This window comes from Sus scrofa, chromosome 2 (genome assembly GCF_054392235.1).
Source record: "Sus scrofa isolate SSC_HxYL_T2T_F1_AM1 chromosome 2, Sscrofa_HxYL_maternal_Yorkshire_Landrace_v2.0, whole genome shotgun sequence".
In the NCBI taxonomy this organism is placed as follows: Eukaryota; Metazoa; Chordata; class Mammalia; order Artiodactyla; family Suidae; genus Sus; species Sus scrofa.
Window position 1 is genome coordinate 84,765,817 of NC_139384.1, and position 17,929 is coordinate 84,783,745.

Consider the following 17,929-nt stretch of genomic DNA (forward strand, 5'->3'; position numbering starts at 1 on the left):
AGACCCTATAAGGCCAGGGAGCTGAGAGCAAAGCCAGCTGCCAGCTGCGCCACTCGTCACTCCAGGAGACCCTCACACGGTCCAGGTGAGCATTGTCGGGGTGAGACTAGCCTGCAGGCAGGTGGGTTTCAGGGGACTGCTTGGGGTTAGGGGTGGGGGCAGGAGGCCCAGGAGCCCCTGTTCACACACCCTCTCTGCCTCCTTCCAGCCACTTAGAGGATTACCATGTCTGCACAAGAAGAAGGAGGCCGGGAGGCCCCCAAACCCAAGGGCAAGGTGAGGGCAGGCTTGGGAAGGAAAGACTCCAGATGGGGCCTGGAGAGCCCCCAGATCCATAGAAAGGTGACCTCCACATCCTGGGGGCTGGAGGGGCTTCCTGGGTGGGGTGGGAGGGCTCTGAGGGCCATGGGGCCAATCTTCCTTCCCGTCCCAAGCCGGAGGGTGGGGGTGGGGGGATGAAGCAAACCTCAGCTTCCCCCCACCGCTGGGTTACCTCAGCCCCTCCCTGGGCCTCAGTTTCCCCATTTGTAAAACATGGGCCGTGGAAGGAACAGGTCTTTGGAGATTCAGAGGATGAGTTTTTTCCTATGTCCACGGGAGGCAGGCTGAATCTGCCCATTGCCCAGGTGAGGAAACCGAGGCCCAGAGGGGCTGGGATGCTTTCCTGAGGTCACTCCGGAGCAAGGGCCCAAGGCGGTTTGGGAAGCCAGGCCCATCTGATGCTCCCCTCATGCTGCCTCCGCCACAGCCTGGCCCTACTCACGTTGTCCCCTACCCCATGCAGACCCTGAGCAGCTTCTTTGGGTCCCTGCCTGGCTTCAGTTCTGCCCGGAACCTAGTGGCCAACGCCCACAGCTCAGCGAGAGAGGCTCGGCCAGCCGCCGATACCGCAGGCGCTCCAGCCCCTGAGGCCACCCAGCCCCAGGCTCAGGGTGAGTGGCCAGCTCCATGGGAGGCAGGGGCTCTGGGGGTGGACCCCAGCACTGGGACTTCTTGGGAACACTTTGTAAGCACCTGCGGCATCTCAAGAGACCCTACAAGGCTGGCACACTCCTTTAGTGCCAGAGGGAACCGAGGTATAAACAAGGAAGGTGAGTGGCCCAAGGCAGTACAGCCAGCAAGCCTGGGGGTGTGGACGCGGCAACGCCTCCTCCCGCATTCTCAACCCCTCCTCCACCTTCCCTCACCTCGTTTCAGATGCCCAGAGGACCAGGGACTGGGCATTCTGCATGTCTAAGTTCATCAAAGATTTTGATCTTGGTTTCAGAGAGGAGCAGTGGCTTCCCTAGGGTCACACAGCCTGGGGGGCTCCCCTCTCTCCAACTGCTCATGCTCAGCCAAGGTGCTTGGGGCAGCCCCAGCCCCAATGCACACAGAGAGGCTGGTGTAGATGAGACCGATCTGGGGCGGGCTGCCCGGGCTGAGCCCTGCTCTGGGCCCGGAGCCCCAGGCACCTGACTTCTGCTCCGTATATCCAGGCTAGGCAGGCAGCTGCCAGCTGTGGTGGGGGTGGGGCCGGGTGAGGCCCCGACTCCTCTCCCTACAGCCTCCCTGGGTGTGTGTCCAGCACCCAGGACCCAGGCAGAGAAAACTCCAGAGAACCCCTGCTCTAGAAGACTGATCTTGGGGGTTAAGGAAACCCCTGGTGTAGCCAGTAATTAAGCCAGGCCCATGGCTGTGGATGTCACCTTCTGCTGTCCCTGGCAGGGCAGCTGGACATTCCTGACCTTTCAGGCTATGCCCACTGATTGTGCAATGGACACCAGGGTGGCTGTCCTCCCTGGGTTGCCTGACTGGCTCTTGTCCCCACAGCGGCCACCGACTTGGAGCAGACGGCCAGGGGGACAGAGATGCTGTCGCCTTCAGACAAGGTGAGAACGGCTGGCAGAGCCTGGTCTGATGGCCTCCGCCTCCCTCTGGGGTACCTCTTCCCAGGATGTTTAGGTTCCTAACAACTGGGGGGGGGGTGTCATAGGCCCAGGAGAGAGCAGACATCCCTCTGTGTCCTGCTGTGGGAATCCAGGTAGTCTTCCCCCCTTAGCCTGTTTACACATCTGTGAAATGGGTGCAGTACCACTTCTGCCCAGCACAGTAAGGCTCCACATGGCCTAAAGACCTCCACCCCTGGTTCTGTGCCTAACACGATGTTGAAACAGTGGTGATTCACTCGCCACATGTCAGGCTCTGGGCTAAGTGATTTAAACATGCTGCTTAATAGTCTTCCCAACCACCCTGGGAAGAAGGGAGTGATAGCCCTCTACACAAAAGCTGAAGCTCAGAGAAGCTAAGCCATCTACCAAAGGTCACACAGCAGGACATGGGAGCGTAGGATTTAAACCTTGGGCCACCAGAGGATGAATGATGGCTGACGCTGCATCTCCCCTCTGCCCTGGATTAAAGGGGATCACCCCTGTTACCATGTGCCCAAGGCTAGGGCAGGTGGAGTGGCTGATATGAAGGCCACAGCAGGGGGACGGAGCCCTGATACAACGCTTCTGCCTAGCACGTGCCCTACTCTGGAGTCTTCCTTCACTCCCCTCTGCCTTCTGCTTAGCCAGATCTGAGCACCTTGGAAGGCAAAGGACCCCCGGGCTCACCCTCTGGCCCAAATTCAAACAGCCTCCGGCAGCTGAGGGCCCTCCTCATTTTCTCATTCCTCGCTCTCCACTCCTCCTCACTCACATTAGTGGAGCAACTATGACCTGCAAAGTGCTTCAGATGCCTTGACTCATTTCTTCTGCCAATCTTGGAAGGAGACACTATTTTGTTTGTCTTTTTAGGGCTGCACTTGTAGCATATGGAGGTTCCCAGGCTAGGGGTCCAATCAGAGCTACAGCTGCCTGCCTACACCACAGCCACAGCAATGCAGGATCCGAGCCACATCTGTGACCTACACCACAGCTCACGGCAATGCCGGATCCTTAACCCACTGAGCAAGGCCAGGGATTGAACCCATGTCCTCATGGATGCTAGTCAGGTCCGTTAACTGCTGAGCCATGATGGGAACTCCAGAAAGAGGTGCTGCTTTCATCACTTTTCAGATGAGGCCCAGAGAGGGGATGTGGTTTGCCTGAGGTCACACAGCCAGTGCGGGAAAGAGCTGGGATTCGAACTCAGGTCTCTGTGGGCACAGAGCCCAAGATGCCCTCCTGAGATGATGCTGGGCAGGAGGCAGGGGGTGAGAATAACACTTCCGGGCTTCTCAACCTGAATAGTCTGGCATGACACAGGGCTGGGTCAGCCTCTCGGGGAAGTGGCTGTCCAGAGCCTTGTGGGGTGTTGGGCAGGATTCCTGACCGCCACCCACTCAATGCCAGGAGCCCCCTCTCCCTGCAGCTATGACCACTACATATGTCCCCAGACACGGCCCAGTGTCCCCTAGGGGGCAGGGCTGCCCTGGTTAAGAACCCCTGAAGTGGAAACAGCACATTCATGGTTGAACCTGAGTGGCGGCTACCCTGAGGTCCCCACAACCTTTCAGCACGCTGGACAGGCTAGAGAAAACTGCCCTTTGGTAGGTCAGAAATGACTCGAGTTATCAACAAACACCTATTTGGTATATAGTTGGTCCTGTAGTTCTCCAGTTATTACTTTTCTAAACATAGATCCCCTTCTTTTACTTAAACATGGTTTTGCTTGTTTGTTGATGGGTTTGATTGTTTGTTTTTTGCTTTTTAGGGCCATACCTGTGGCACATAGAGGTTCCCAGGCTAGTGGTTGAATTGGAGATATCGCTGGTGGCCTATGCCACAGCCACAGTGATGAGGGAATCCTAGCTGCATCTATGACCTACACCACAGCTCACAGCAACATCAGACCCTTAACCCACTGAGTGAGGCCAGGGCTTGAACCCGCATCCTCATGGATACTAGTAGGGTTCGTTACTGCTGAGCCACAATGGAAACTCCAAATTTTAAGAAGCATTTGCTCTCTTCAAATTTCTCCCTGTGATGGGGAAACCAGGCTCAAAACTTGCCACTAAGATTAAGCAAGACAAAGAGAACGTAACTCAGCAGCTAGGTGAACCCAAGCCAGGGAGGGAGGGAGGCTGGGGTGGGAGGTGAGGTTCCTCGCCCCAGGGCCCACCAGGGATCAGGTGGAGGAGGTCTGGATGGTCAAGTGGCTTTCAACTCTCCGCTTGACCATGAGTGTTCTTCCTCATCAGGTGATCTCTGGAGCCAAGGACATGGTGTGCTCCAAGATGACCAAGACCAAGGATGCCATCTCCTCTGGGATGGCCAACATGGTGGACACAGCTAAAGGTGTCGTCCAGGGAGGCCTGGGCATGACCCGATCCACGCTCACAGGCACCAAGGATGCTGTGGCCAGTGGGGTGACAGGGGCAATGGGTGTGGCCAAAGGGGCTGTTCAGACGGGGGTGGACACCACCAAGACTGTCTTGACGGGCACTAAAGACGTCGTGTCCACAGGACTCACTGGGGCAGTGAACATGGCCAAGGGCACAGTCCAGACCGGCGTGGACACCACCAAGACTGTCCTCACTGGCACCAAAGACACAGTGTCCACTGGACTCACAGGTGCAATGAACGTGGCCAAGGGGGCTGTCCAGACCGGAGTGGACACCACCAAGACTGTCCTCACTGGCACCAAAGATGCAGTGTCCACTGGACTCACTGGGGCAGTGAACATGGCCAAGGGCACAGTCCAGACCGGCGTGGACACCACCAAGACTGTCCTCACTGGCACCAAAGAGACCATGTCTGCTGGGCTCACTGGAGCAATGGGTGTGGCCAAGGGGGCTGTCCAGACTGGCATGGACACCACCAAGACCGTCTTAACCGGCACCAAAGATGCCATGTCCACTGGACTCACTGGAGCCATGGGTGTGGCCAAGGGGGCTGTCCAGACTGGCGTGGACACCACCAAGACTGTCCTCACTGGCACCAAAGATGCAGTGTCCACTGGACTCACTGGAGCCATGGGTGTGGCCAAGGGGGCTGTCCAGACTGGCATGGATACCACCAAGACTGTCCTCACTGGCACCAAAGACACAGTGTCCACTGGACTCACAGGTGCAATGAACGTGGCCAAGGGGGCTGTCCAGACCGGAGTGGACACCACCAAGACTGTCCTCACTGGCACCAAAGATGCCATGTCCACTGGACTCACTGGAGCCATGGGTATGGCCAAGGGGGCTGTCCAGACTGGCATGGACACCACCAAGACTGTCCTCACTGGCACCAAAGACACAGTGTCCACTGGACTCACAGGTGCAATGAACGTGGCCAAGGGGGCTGTCCAGACCGGAGTGGACACCACCAAGACTGTCCTCACTGGCACCAAAGATGCAGTGTCGACTGGGCTCACTGGGGCAGTGAACATGGCCAAGGGCACAGTCCAGACTGGCATGGACACCACCAAGACTGTCCTCATGGGCACCAAAGACGCAGTGTCCACTGGACTCACTGGGGCAGTGAACATGGCCAAGGGCACAGTCCAGACCGGCGTGGACACCACCAAGACTGTCCTCACTGGCACCAAAGATGCCATGTCCACTGGGCTCACTGGAGCCATGGGTATGGCCAAGGGGGCTGTCCAGACTGGCGTGGACACCACCAAGACTGTCCTCACTGGCACCAAAGACACAGTGTCCACTGGACTCACAGGTGCAATGAACGTGGCCAAGGGGGCTGTCCAGACTGGCGTGGACACCACCAAGACTGTCTTGACTGGCACCAAAGATGCCATGTCCACTGGACTCACAGGTGCAATGAATGTGGCCAAGGGCACAGTCCAGACCGGCGTGGACACCACAAAGACTGTCCTCACTGGCACCAAAGAAACAGTGTCCACCGGACTCACAGGTGCAATGATCGTGGCCAAGGGGGCTGTCCAGACTGGCATGGACACCACCAAGACTGTCTTGACTGGCACCAAAGATGCCATGTCCACTGGACTCACTGGAGCCATGGGTGTGGCCAAGGGGGCTGTCCAGACTGGCGTGGACACCACCAAGACTGTCCTCACTGGCACCAAAGATGCAGTGTCCACTGGACTCACTGGAGCCATGGGTGTGGCCAAGGGGGCTGTCCAGACTGGCGTGGACACCACCAAGACTGTCCTCACTGGCACCAAAGAGACCATGTCTGCTGGGCTCACTGGAGCAATGGGTGTGGCCAAGGGGGCTGTCCAGACTGGCATGGACACCACCAAGACCGTCTTAACCGGCACCAAAGATGCCATGTCCACTGGACTCACTGGAGCCATGGGTGTGGCCAAGGGGGCTGTCCAGACTGGCGTGGACACCACCAAGACTGTCCTCACTGGCACCAAAGAGACCATGTCTGCTGGGCTCACTGGAGCAATGGGTGTGGCCAAGGGGGCTGTCCAGACTGGCATGGACACCACCAAGACCGTCTTAACCGGCACCAAAGATGCCATGTCCACTGGACTCACTGGAGCCATGGGTATGGCCAAGGGGGCTGTCCAGACTGGCGTGGACACCACCAAGACTGTCCTCACTGGCACCAAAGACACAGTGTCCACTGGACTCACAGGTGCAATGAACGTGGCCAAGGGGGCTGTCCAGACCGGCGTGGACACCACCAAGACTGTCCTCACTGGCACCAAAGATGCAGTGTCCACTGGACTCACAGGTGCAATGAATGTGGCCAAGGGCACAGTCCAGACCGGCGTGGACACCACCAAGACTGTCCTCACTGGCACCAAAGATGCAGTGTCCACTGGACTCACTGGGGCAGTGAACATGGCCAAGGGCACAGTCCAGACCGGCGTGGACACCACCAAGACTGTCCTCACTGGCACCAAAGACACAGTGTCCACTGGACTCACAGGTGCAATGAACGTGGCCAAGGGGGCTGTCCAGACCGGAGTGGACACCACCAAGACTGTCCTCACTGGCACCAAAGATGCAGTGTCCACTGGACTCACTGGGGCAGTGAACATGGCCAAGGGCACAGTCCAGACCGGCGTGGACACCACCAAGACTGTCCTCACTGGCACCAAAGAGACCATGTCTGCTGGGCTCACTGGAGCAATGGGTGTGGCCAAGGGGGCTGTCCAGACTGGCATGGACACCACCAAGACCGTCTTAACCGGCACCAAAGATGCCATGTCCACTGGACTCACTGGAGCCATGGGTGTGGCCAAGGGGGCTGTCCAGACTGGCGTGGACACCACCAAGACTGTCCTCACTGGCACCAAAGATGCAGTGTCCACTGGACTCACTGGAGCCATGGGTGTGGCCAAGGGGGCTGTCCAGACTGGCATGGATACCACCAAGACTGTCCTCACTGGCACCAAAGACACAGTGTCCACTGGACTCACAGGTGCAATGAATGTGGCCAAGGGGGCTGTCCAGACCGGCGTGGACACCACCAAGACCGTTCTCACTGGCACCAAAGACACAGTGTCCACTGGACTCACAGGTGCAATGAATGTGGCCAAGGGGGCTGTCCAGACTGGCATGGACACCACCAAGACTGTCTTGACTGGCACCAAAGATGCCATGTCCACTGGTCTCACAGGTGCAATGAACGTGGCCAAGGGGGCTGTCCAGACTGGTGTGGACACCACCAAGACCGTCTTGACCAGCACTGAAGAGGCCTTGTCCACGGGGCTTTCTGGGGCAGTGAATGTGGCCAAATGGGCTGCCCAGGGGAGTCTGGACACCTCAAAGGCTGTCCTCATGGGCACCAAAGATGCCGTGTCCACTGGGCTCAACAGGGTAGGGAACCTGGCCCATGGAGATGTGCAGACTGGTCTTGGCACCATCCAGAACTGGTTACCTGGTCCCCAGGATGCCATTGCAGGTGGACTCGCCAGTTCTAGGGCCCCAGACAAAAAACAAACCCTCCCAAACCCTCCCGAGGCTCTGTCCTATGAGGTCTCCAGGTACCCAGACACTCTCTGTGCAGGCCTGGACGTTGCTGGGGAAGTCACCACAGGCACCAAGGGCCTTGTGTCAGCCGAGGCGACATTCATCCAAGGGGCTGAACTGGGCAAGGAGGAGGCAGGACATGGAGCCACTGCTCGTGCCCACGAAGGAGTCCAGGGCTTTGTGACGCTCCGGGATGAGTTGGAGGAACTGGGGGAGATCTTCCAGCCCATGAGCGCTGAGGAACAAGGTGAGAACAAGATGGCTGGTCCCAGCTCTCAGGGGGCTGGTCAGCTATACAACCCGTGCCCCAGTGCCAAAGGGACCTCTTGGGTTGAGCAACCCTGTCTTCCCTTGCAGCTCGGCTGGCTGCCTCCCAGTCTGGGCCGAGGGTGCTTGCAGCTGACCAGGGCAGCTACTTTGTGCGTCTGGGCGACCTGGCCCCCAGCTTCCGTCAGCGAGCTTTCGAGCATGCCCTGAGCCACCTGCAGCACGGCCAGTTCCAAGCCAGGGCTGCACTGGCCCAGCTCGAGGATGCCTTCAGACTGGTAAGAGCCTTCCCCTCCCCAGCCGTGTGTGGGGACTCAACAGACATACTCAGCATGGAGCAGACGCTGCCTGTTGGCCATTAAGACAACCATGTGTCTGCTCTCATGGGACCAGGTACTTGCAGTCAAGAATCTTGGGGGTGGGGTGTGCAGAGATGGGCTGGGCTGGGCAGGAGCATGTCCCTTTGAGCCAATTTGTGCAGAGTCGGGGAAAAAGGGACCACAAGGACAGACAACGGCCTGAGAATAAGCTAGGTGTGTGACAAGGCACTGAAGTGTGGCCACAGCAGGGAGGGTAAAGTGAAGGGGGGGACAGGGTTGGGGAGCCCACGCAACCTAGGTGGGGTTTAGTGATGCAAGAAAGGGCCCAATGGAAGGTGACTTGAATGCCACCCTGGGGATAGGAGCCGGGCTAGCGCAATCTTGCTCTCTGGCCACCCCCTGCTTGCTTCTGGCCCAGGCTTCCGCCCCCACAGCACCACCGACACTAACTCCTTGTGGAAGTGGGGGCGAGCCTGTGTGCAGTGGGAAGTTCAGCACCATCCTGTCTCTGGCTAATGTCCGGGAACATCTGTGGTTGTCACCCTGGGGGTGCTCCTGGCATCCAGTGGGTAGGGGCTCCATACCCCACAGCATGCAGGACTGTGAGCCCCGAGGAGTGACCCGATCCAAGAGGTTTTATTATTCAAAGGGGTCACTCTGGATACTGTGGGGAGGACTGGCCACAGGGCTCATGGACCAGAGCCGGGAGATGAATGAGGTTTGTGCAAAAGTCCTGGCACATGCTAATGGAGCCTTGGGAATAGCGCTGGCAGTGGCGAGAGGCAGTTGAGTTCTAGATGTGTTTCAAAAGCAGAGCTGCCAGGGTCTGTGGCCAGGCTGGATGTGGGAAGTGAGAGAAAGAAGACCCTATGCGGCATCGGTGACTTTTAGCAGGGGACACTTCGAAATGTCAGGTAGGTAGGTAGAGAGTGATAATTAAAATCTTGTTCTTGGGCGTTCCCATTGTGGCTCAGTGGTAACGAACCCGACGAGTATCCAAGAGGACAGGGGTTCAATCCCTGGCCTTGCTCAGTGGGTTAAGGATCTGGCATTGCTGTGAGCTGTGGCACAGGCTGGAGGCTACAGCTCCAATTTGACACCTAGCCTGGGAACCTCCATATGCTGAGGGTGTGGCTGTAAAAAAAAACAAAAAACAAAAAACAAAAAAGAGCTTGGTCTTGGACAGGGTAAGCTGTAGATGACTAGCAGGCTTCCTGATGGAATCTACTGCAGGGGTGAGAGCCAGGGCAAGGAGGGCGATATTTGGAGTCAATATTTGGTCCATGCGCCGCCCCCTCCCTAGCTCTTAGGTGGACAAGAAATGTCAGTGGGCAGTGAAGGGCTCCATTTTTTTCTTTTTTTTCTTTTTGGCTGCACTGGCAGCATGCATAAGTTCCCAGGCCAGGGATCAAACCCACGCCACAGCAGTGACAATGCCAGATCCTTAACCCACTAAGCCACAAAGGAACTCAGTTGGGGGGGGGTCCTATAATCCAAGACCCAGAAAGTGAGGAGGAAAAGGTCCCGACAGAGCTCCCACCCAAGGGGGGAGCTAAACAACAAAGAAACATGCTAACTCGACAACGATATGCCTCTGAAAAGAGTAATAGCTATCTGATTCTTTTTTTTTTTTTTTTTAGGACCGCACCCACAGCATATGGAGGTTCCCAGGCTAGGGGTCGAATCAGAGCTGTAGCCGCCAGCCTACACCACAGGCACGGCAACGCAGGACCCAAGCCACAGCTGTCACCTACACCACAGCTCACAGCAATGCCTGATCCATAACCCACTGAGTGAGGCCAGGGATCAAACACACAACCTCATGGTTCCTAGCTGGATTCGTTTCCACTGTGCCACGACGGGAACTCTATTTAACAGCTATCTGATGTGGAGGGACTGGGGGCCACCCCAGAGGAGGAATGCTCTAGGCTTAGTGGGTAGCATGTGCAAGGGCCCTAAGGCGGCAGCATGCTGGACATGGTTGGGGGAAAAAAAATGTGGCCAGCGTGTCCTGAGCGGAGAACGTGATGGGGGTGTTGGCAGGTGATGAGATCAGATGCGTGCCAGGCAGACCACACAGGCCATAGTGAGGGGCTGGATTTGGTTCAAAGGTCCCTGGGAGACGTGAGAGGGTTTTGAGCCTGATGTGATGTAGGACCACTGACACTGTGCTAGCTGAGCTCCCAGACAACTTCATGAGGAATGTGGATTATTGCCTCTTTCCATGCACCATCCTGGTGCAACTGGCTGTGTACCTGAGGCCTTTCCACCATGCCACGGGCAAGGGGGACATGAGGCTCTGGGCCAGGCCCTTGGACTGCCACTACAGGGAGAGAGTAAGGGAAAAGTCTCTGCCAAGAAGCCATCACGTCTCTACTGGGCTCTCTCTCTCCAGATTGAGAAGCCCCAGCAGGCTCCAGACCAGCAGCTGTTGCCAAACCAGGATCTGAGCAGCACGGTGGAAGGAGCCGGTGGCCAAGAGGTGCGTACAAGGGGACCAGCGCTCCGGCCCCTGCCTTCTCCTCCCCTCCAGCCCCGCTCACCTGGCTCCTTCTGCCCACAGGTGCCAGGCGCTGGGGCTCTGTCCAGGGCCTGCGGCCTCGTCCAGCAGCTCCATGTGGCCTACAGCACTCTGGCCTCCGGCCTCCAGGGCCTGCCCGCTGAGCTCCAGAGGCCGGTTGGGCAGGCAAGGCACAGCCTCTGCAAGCTCTACGGCGTCATCTCCTCGGCCGCCTCTGTGGAGGAGCTCCCAGCTGAATGTCTGGCCCGCAGCCGTGAGAGCATAGGCCAGGCATGGCAGGGGCTGGAGCAGCTGCTGGAGAGCGTGCAGCACAGCCCCCCGCTTGGCTGGCTGGTGGGGCCCTTCACCCTGCACCCCGGTGGGCAGCAGCTTTAGGAACCCCTCCCCTGTCCTGAGCCCTTGGCCGAGCCTTCTCCCCGGCCTGAAACCAGCTCCGGCTCTAGGCCTGCCTGCACCGTCCACCTTCCTCCCCCAGCACAGCTGGCCCTGCTCCTGGCCAAGGAGCCCAGGGCTGCTAAGACCCTTTTGACAAGGGGCCTTCGGCTGAAGACCTGCAGCACGCACTCCAATTAGGAAATAAGAAGTGGACAAGAAGCCTGTCTCGAAGTTTCTCTGCTCAGCACCCCCACTAGAGCCCTTTTATCTTTCACTTCTGCGGGGTCTTCCACCCCAGTCTGAGCCCTTTAGCTACCATCCTCGCAGTGGTCCTGCTCCTCCAGCCTGGGCTCCAGGCAGCTCCATCCTCACTCTGAAAGCATAGTCACTCAGCAAACAGCTCATATCAGAAGGTACTAGAACATCACCATCATCCTGAAGCAGGAAGGCTCCCACCATCTTCTGCCGAGCCCCATGTGGCCAAGGGGTTTGTGCAGGCGAAGCTGCTGCAGCCACCACCCGGGAGCTGGCACTGACTCAGCCTGAGGACTGAGCGAGTAGGCAGGGGATGAGAACAGGTCTCTTTCCGCAGCAGCCTGCTTGCCTGCCAGCTCTGCCCAAGGTGATGGCTGATCACAACCATCCCAGAGCAGAGGTTCTTGGGTGCCCAGGGCAGAGGCTGCCAATGAAGGAATAAAAGGGCTTCCTCACAAGGGACGGGGCCCTGTGACCAAATGTGCCCTGCATGTGTTCAGGTTTTGGTCATGTGCTCCAGGCTGGAGGCCAGGGGCTGGGATGGCGGCCACTGGACAAGGCTGGCTGCGCTCTCCCTGATCCTCAGGGTGACCTGCGAGGTGGGGCCTCGGCGGCGGCGGTCCATTCCCCAGCTCCTGCCCCCTGGGGCACCTGCAGATGCTGGGGGAGCTGCTGCGTCAGAAGGCCAGCAGCCCGAGCCTGGTTGGGCCCCCACTTCCCAGAGTCCCCATCATACCAGCAACCCCCCATCTGGTTCTCTCCGTGCCAGAAGGCTTGAAGCACCCTCTCTTCTCAGAAATGAGGAGGTACTCAGAGCTCCTGGATGGATGGGCCAGCTCTCACCAAGAGTCACCACAGCTGCCAAGGACCCCAGCCGAGGTGAGACCCTGGGGACCCGTCCAAGAACTCTCCCGGCCCTTCCCTCCTCGCTCTCCATCACGTTCCATCATCAGAGGTGGCAACACTGGAAACAGTTGTTCACAGAAACCAAGCTCAGCGACAACCTCAAGGCCAATCAAACCAAATGGGGAATGCCAGGCCCAGGATGTCCTACCACATCCTGACCTCTCTCTCAGCCGGGACAGGGGGGCGCAGCCAAGGCCAGGACAAGGGACACAGAAGGAACCACTGTTTAACCAGCAACTGCTGTGTGCAGGTGCCACGTACCTCGCCCATCTGAGTCCATGTGATGGGTGAGAAGCCCAGAGTGGGGGTGCCACTCACCCTCAATGTCTACACTCTCTGAATGTTAAGGACAACAGAAGCCTATAGAACCCTCCTGGCCTGAAGACCCTGAGTTGGGGGCCTCTGGGGCTTTGGGTCTGGCCTCGGAGTGTGTGGGGGGGGTGCAAGAGCCACCACAGCCTGCGTAGGAGCAGGAAACGGTAGACCCCATGGAATGAGGCAGTGGCTGCAAACAAGAGAGCAAACCCCAGCCTTCTTTGGACATGGTAAGTTGAGAGGTTTTCATTCCTCCTTTTGAAAAGGCCTTGCCCCACTCCCACTGCCTGCCAGCCTGCAGGGCCAGGAGCACCTTCACAACCAACTTCTCATTCATTGTTAATGGTGACCCGATGGCTTAAAACTCTTGTCCCTGGATAGGCCCCTGACAGCCTGCCAACCAATAACACAAGAAACCAAGTCAATAAAAGCGACATTTTTCATTAAAAAAACCCTTTATAGTCATTTCATGTTGGTTGGAAATCACAGAAATTAGGCAGAAAAAAAACCCCAGGGGAACAAATACAAACGAATAGCACGGGGTCTCCCCAATAGTTCTCTGCTCCCTGAGCGCCGCGAAGGAGCTGGGTGAGCCTCGGGGCACCTGTGTGTGGGGCGGGGCCTGGCCGCAGGCTGCCCAACTCAGCTGTCCTCGTCATCCAGGGACTCCGAGTCCATCCGCACCCGCTCCTTCCCGGGCCCATCCAGGTCAGGGCCCTCCCGAGCGCTGCTGGCGGAGGACAGCACGGGCAGCGGTGAGCAAGCCGCTCTCCTGTATCCCTCCTACCGCCTTCAGAGCCCGACACACACACGCTGCCCAACCGTGCCCACAGCCCACGACAAACAGGTAGGTCCCACCATGCTCCGCATGGCCAGCGCCAGGAGGAAGCCACCCTCCTAGGGCAGCTCTGAGCTCAGAATCCCTCAACGGAGCTCTGGGGCTCAGCCGAAAGGGTTGGGGTGTGGGGGCAGAAGTCCCTGTGGCCCTTTCCCCAGTGGGAGCTGCTCAGACACAGGATGCCTTTTCAGGAAGATGACACTTACTCGTTGTGTAATGGGTCTTCGGAGGAGCCGCCCCCTGGCCCCTCCTCTGAGTTCTGTCCTTCCTCCTGCTCCTTGTCCTCTGGGCTCTCCCCCTTCTGGGATGTGGCCTCGCCATTCACGGGGGCTGAGAGATCTGAGGGGAGAGGCTTGTGGGACACTCTGGGGCTGTCATCGGGGGCCTTAACTCTGCCCGGGGAGAGCAAGCAGCAGGCAAGCTGGTTTGGGCCAGGGATCCTGAGGGCCCTCGATCCACTACTGCACCTGCATCCACCTCCACCCCTGAGCCTCCAACACGTGGGGACAGCTGGCTGCCTACGGTTCCTTTCTCCAGCCAGCCTAGGCCCCCTGACCACACAGCCTGGAGGGAGGGGCCGTGGGCAACACAGGGAAAAGCCTGGAACAGACATGAGGAGAGATGCCCCCCCCTCCTCACTCTCCCTCAGGCAGTGGTGGCTGTGGCTAAGCCGTCTCAATGCCAACCTGAAGGGCTGCTCCAAGCATCTCTCATGAGGACTGTGTGACCCTGGCAGGAGGGAATGCCCTCCTGTCCCCCTACAGATACTGGACCGGCTGGAGACACCCTTTCTCCTCTAGGTCCATGTGTGGCCCTGTCCTCCCGAACCTCCGCACAACAGCCCATGCTGGGTCCACGTGCACACCTGGCCACATGCACACAGCCTCCTATGCTGCTGGCTGGCTCTGAGGCTCTAGAGTCCCTGGGCAGTGGAGGGGTGTGTGGGCCAGGCGCTAGCTGCCTTGGGGACACAGCCAGGCTGCGCAAGTGTGCCACCAGGATGGCGCCACCTGAGCTGTCTGGGGAGGAGCTCTGGGCTCTGCTCAGGACCTGGACGGCTGCTCTGCTCCTCCTGCCCACTCCTCACCAGCGCTCGTCTTGTCCTCCACTCTCTCTGTCGGGGCCTCCTCTCTGACCAGAACCTCGTCGGCCTTCTCCACCTCGGCCCTCTCCTTCTCTGTCCCGGTTCTGGTGGCCTTCTGGATGGCTTCAATCTTTGGTCCCAGGACCCGAGACTTGAGCCGGGTGTAGACCTCCGCAGCCTTCTCCATCACCTCCTTGTTGGCCTTGTAGCGGCGGATCTGGCCCGCCAAGAGGCCTGGCTCAGGAGGTGCAGCCACCTCACGCCCCGGCCCGAGACCCTCCCATCACCACCACCCTTGGCCCTTCCATGAGCACGGCTTCCCCCTCACTGACCGAGGGCTGCTCTGGCTGGGAGCCAGCTCCCTGAGCAGTCCTGCACCCCTGCCACCAGCCCTTCAACCCCTGGGCTCCCACTACCTTTTTCAACGTGGCCACCACGTCTGTGTTCTTCTGGAGGATCTGTGAGGTCACCTGCAGGGTCCCTAGTTCCTCTAATGCATTCAGACACCTCTTCACATCCTGCAGGACAGGGAGAGCAGTGAGAAGGGACAGCACCTCACAGAGGGGGTCCTGTGGGTCCGACGGGGCAGAGCAGGACAAGCTGGAGCTCTCCCTTCAGGGGAGGGCTGAGTGACAGGGAACCCTGGGACGGTGAGAAGGCTCTTGGGGCCTCACATGGCACCATCTGGTGGGGATGCAGAGCACTGCACTCAGGAGGCCAAGCTGGGCCCTCAGCTGGTGGACGGCCTCGTGCACGAGGACCTTGCCCCACATACCCTGTGGAGCCTGGATTTGCCTCAGTTTCCCAAGACTTCTCAGGAAGCTCTAGTGGTAAGGGGGCAGGGGGGCCTGACGTGACCTCTGCAACCTGAGGAAGGTCTCACCGGATTGTCAACCTTCAGGGCGAACTTGATCTCGCTGTGCAGCTTCTGAAGCTTCTCCTCCACGGAAGGTTCTGTGGCCAGGAGAGAAGGCAATGTCCAGGCCGGCAGTCCCAGTCCCAGGCCACGCGTGCTCCCGCAGCCCCTCCCAGGAGATGGCCCCAGCACCACCCTGGTGGCAGAAGTGAGCTCTTCCAGAATGGTCCCTCCTCCCACCCAGCAACCTCAGGCTACAGCCAGGCAGGGTTGGGCAGCTGGTCCCTTACCCTTCTTCTTCTCAACCTTCCGGTCAGGCGGGAACCCTTCTGACCGCTTCCGGGTCCGTTCCACCTTCATGGCCCTGTGAAGAAGTGTGCCTTAGATGGCCCCTGACCAACATCCCCGCAGCCATCATCCTCCCCATGGGGGGCAGAGGACCTGTGGGGGGACCTGCAGACGCTGTGGAAGGAAACCTTCAGGAGGTCCAGGAAGCTGGAGGAGCCTCAGGGCCGGCGTGAGCCGGTCTCGGGCAGCACCCAAGGGAACCAGAGATGTCAGCATTTCTTCTGGGTCTTTCCAGAAAACAATGTGAAAGTCCAGAATGCTTTTTTTTTTTTTTCTTTTTAAACAGGAGGCAAAGGGTCAGTGGCTAGTTAATGCAAACCCCAGTGCATGAGATATTAAAAATGGTGCTCCTCGAGTTCCACTGTGGCTCAATAGGTTAAGGATCTGGTGCTGCCATAGCTGTGATGTAGGTTGTAGCTATGGCTGGGATTCAATCCCTGGCCTAGGGACTACCATGTGCCTTGGGTGCAGCCAAATAAAAAAAAAATTTTTTTAATTAAAAAAAAAAGGCACTCCATTGTGATGCTCCAATTTAGCAGGCATGTCACCATGGTACTCTGGCCGCTCCATTGCTGACAAGCAAGTTCATTCACTCCTAGATGAGCTTCCACATAGAGGGGGGCATCTGGGAGATGAGCTCCGGCCCCCAGCTTGGCGGGATCTGGGGACAGTAGCCCATCCTCGGCATTGTTGACATCTGGCCAGGACAGTCTCTGCAGGGGGCTGTACATGGCCCCTACTCCCTGGATGCCAGGAGCATCGCCCATGCAATAGTCACAGGTATCTCCACATGTGCCTGGGCAAGAGGCCTGCACTACAGGAAGAACCGCAGTCCTGGGCCCCAGCTCCTACACAATCTGATGGGGACCCAAGATCTGACATGTCAATGGAATCCATCTCCAAGACTGAATTCCCGTGAGCTATGGGGGCCCCTGGAGGGGTGCGGGAGGAGAGGCAGTGTGGTAACAGACCTGGCTCGGGGCTTCTCCTCGGAGCGCCCTCTCTTCTCCTTCTGGCTGGGTCTCCTTGCGGGCTCTGTGCTTTGTGGTTGCAACTTCTTAGTCGATTTCTTCACCTGTGGCAGCCAGAGCAAGGGAGGGGCTGGAGGGATGGGCAGTGTGGGGTTGACCCGGACCCCGCACTCCCTGCCACCACCTTTGCCTGATGGGAGTTGGTGGAACAAGCAGGGATGGGATAAAGGACCCCGTGTCTAGGGCATCTCCGAGCAGCAGTTCCTCTGGCCTGGAAAGGACCACCCAATGGTGGGATGGCCCCGATGCACACCTCTTGCCAAGCAAGACACTTCCTGTACCAGGGAACTTGGTTCCCCTTTTGTGACAAAAGGGAGAGCAATGGGTGGAGAACAAGGCAATGTCCTGTTCTCCCAGCCCCTATCACATGAAGTCCTGGGCTCAGTCTAGAAGGTGATGCTTCTGGGAGCTCAGATTCCTGAACTCAGGCTGGACTGTGAGCCCCATGAGGACAGGGAGCTGACAGGGCTTCATTGGCACACATGCTAACGGTCACCCCCAACATTCACCCGAGGCCCCCCTAGCTACTCCCATGCTCACCCCACAAGCCATTCCCCCTCAGCCCCCAGAGCACCTGCCCCTCTGCCCACAGCCCTCGAAGGCTTCATCTCCTTGTGGATAAAAGCCCAAGTCCTTCCCAGGACTCACAGGGTCCTGCACCACCTCTCAGCCCTCCCCTCCTCCCTCGCCTCCCCTCGCTCACTCTGCTCCAGCCACACAGGCCTCCTCACTGTTCCTCCAACACACAGGCAGGGTCCTGCCCCAGGGCCTTTGCCTCTCCCTCAGATTGCCTCTTAGTTCATCTCACCTCATTCAGACCCCTCACCTGAACGAAGCCTTTTGGGTCTACCCGATTTGAGATGGAAACCTACCCACCCTACTGGCTCACACCCCTTGGCTTCATTTCCTTTGCAGTGAACACTCTGGACCTCACCACACAGTCCCCAAGCCG

The 17,929-nt window shown here is 58.4% G+C and overlaps 2 protein-coding genes across 13 annotated transcripts in view; one reads left to right on the forward strand and one right to left on the reverse strand.

The window, feature by feature from the left end:
- On the forward strand, window positions 1–13,272 carry PLIN4 (perilipin 4). Of its 7 annotated transcripts, XM_085013220.1 has the most exons (10): window positions 1–85; window positions 209–276; window positions 785–932; window positions 1,813–1,871; window positions 4,166–4,873; window positions 5,165–5,537; window positions 5,628–8,108; window positions 8,219–8,406; window positions 10,844–10,930; window positions 11,012–13,272. In XM_085013220.1, exons 2-10 carry the CDS (start codon window positions 226–228, stop codon window positions 11,342–11,344), a joined length of 4,428 nt encoding a protein of 1,475 aa, XP_084869346.1. In that variant the 5' UTR covers window positions 1–85; window positions 209–225; the 3' UTR covers window positions 11,345–13,272. The 7 variants fall into 7 exon arrangements, with proteins under 7 accessions (XP_084869346.1, XP_084869344.1, XP_020939714.2 ...); XM_085013218.1 differs by having other exon boundaries at window positions 4,166–5,537; XM_021084055.2 differs by having other exon boundaries at window positions 1–121; window positions 4,166–8,108.
- The window catches only part of HDGFL2 (HDGF like 2), a 25,108-nt gene continuing 20,435 nt past the window's right edge, over window positions 13,257–17,929 (reverse strand). For 3 of the 6 annotated variants that reach the window (XM_085013225.1, XM_003123078.5, XM_085013227.1), the window contains exons 10-16: window positions 16,918–17,021; window positions 15,889–15,962; window positions 15,626–15,696; window positions 15,159–15,260; window positions 14,746–14,959; window positions 13,865–13,997; window positions 13,257–13,547 (exon numbers count right to left, since the gene is read on the reverse strand). In XM_085013225.1, coding sequence (XP_084869351.1) covers window positions 13,463–13,547; window positions 13,865–13,997; window positions 14,746–14,959; window positions 15,159–15,260; window positions 15,626–15,696; window positions 15,889–15,962; window positions 16,918–17,021 — 783 coding nt within the window. In that variant the 3' untranslated portion in view covers window positions 13,257–13,462. Of the gene's footprint in view, window positions 13,551–13,864; window positions 13,998–14,745; window positions 14,960–15,158; window positions 15,261–15,625; window positions 15,697–15,888; window positions 15,963–16,917; window positions 17,022–17,929 lie in introns of all 6 variants that reach the window. The other 3 variants (XM_005661326.4, XM_005661325.4, XM_085013226.1) reach the window with 1 other exon arrangement.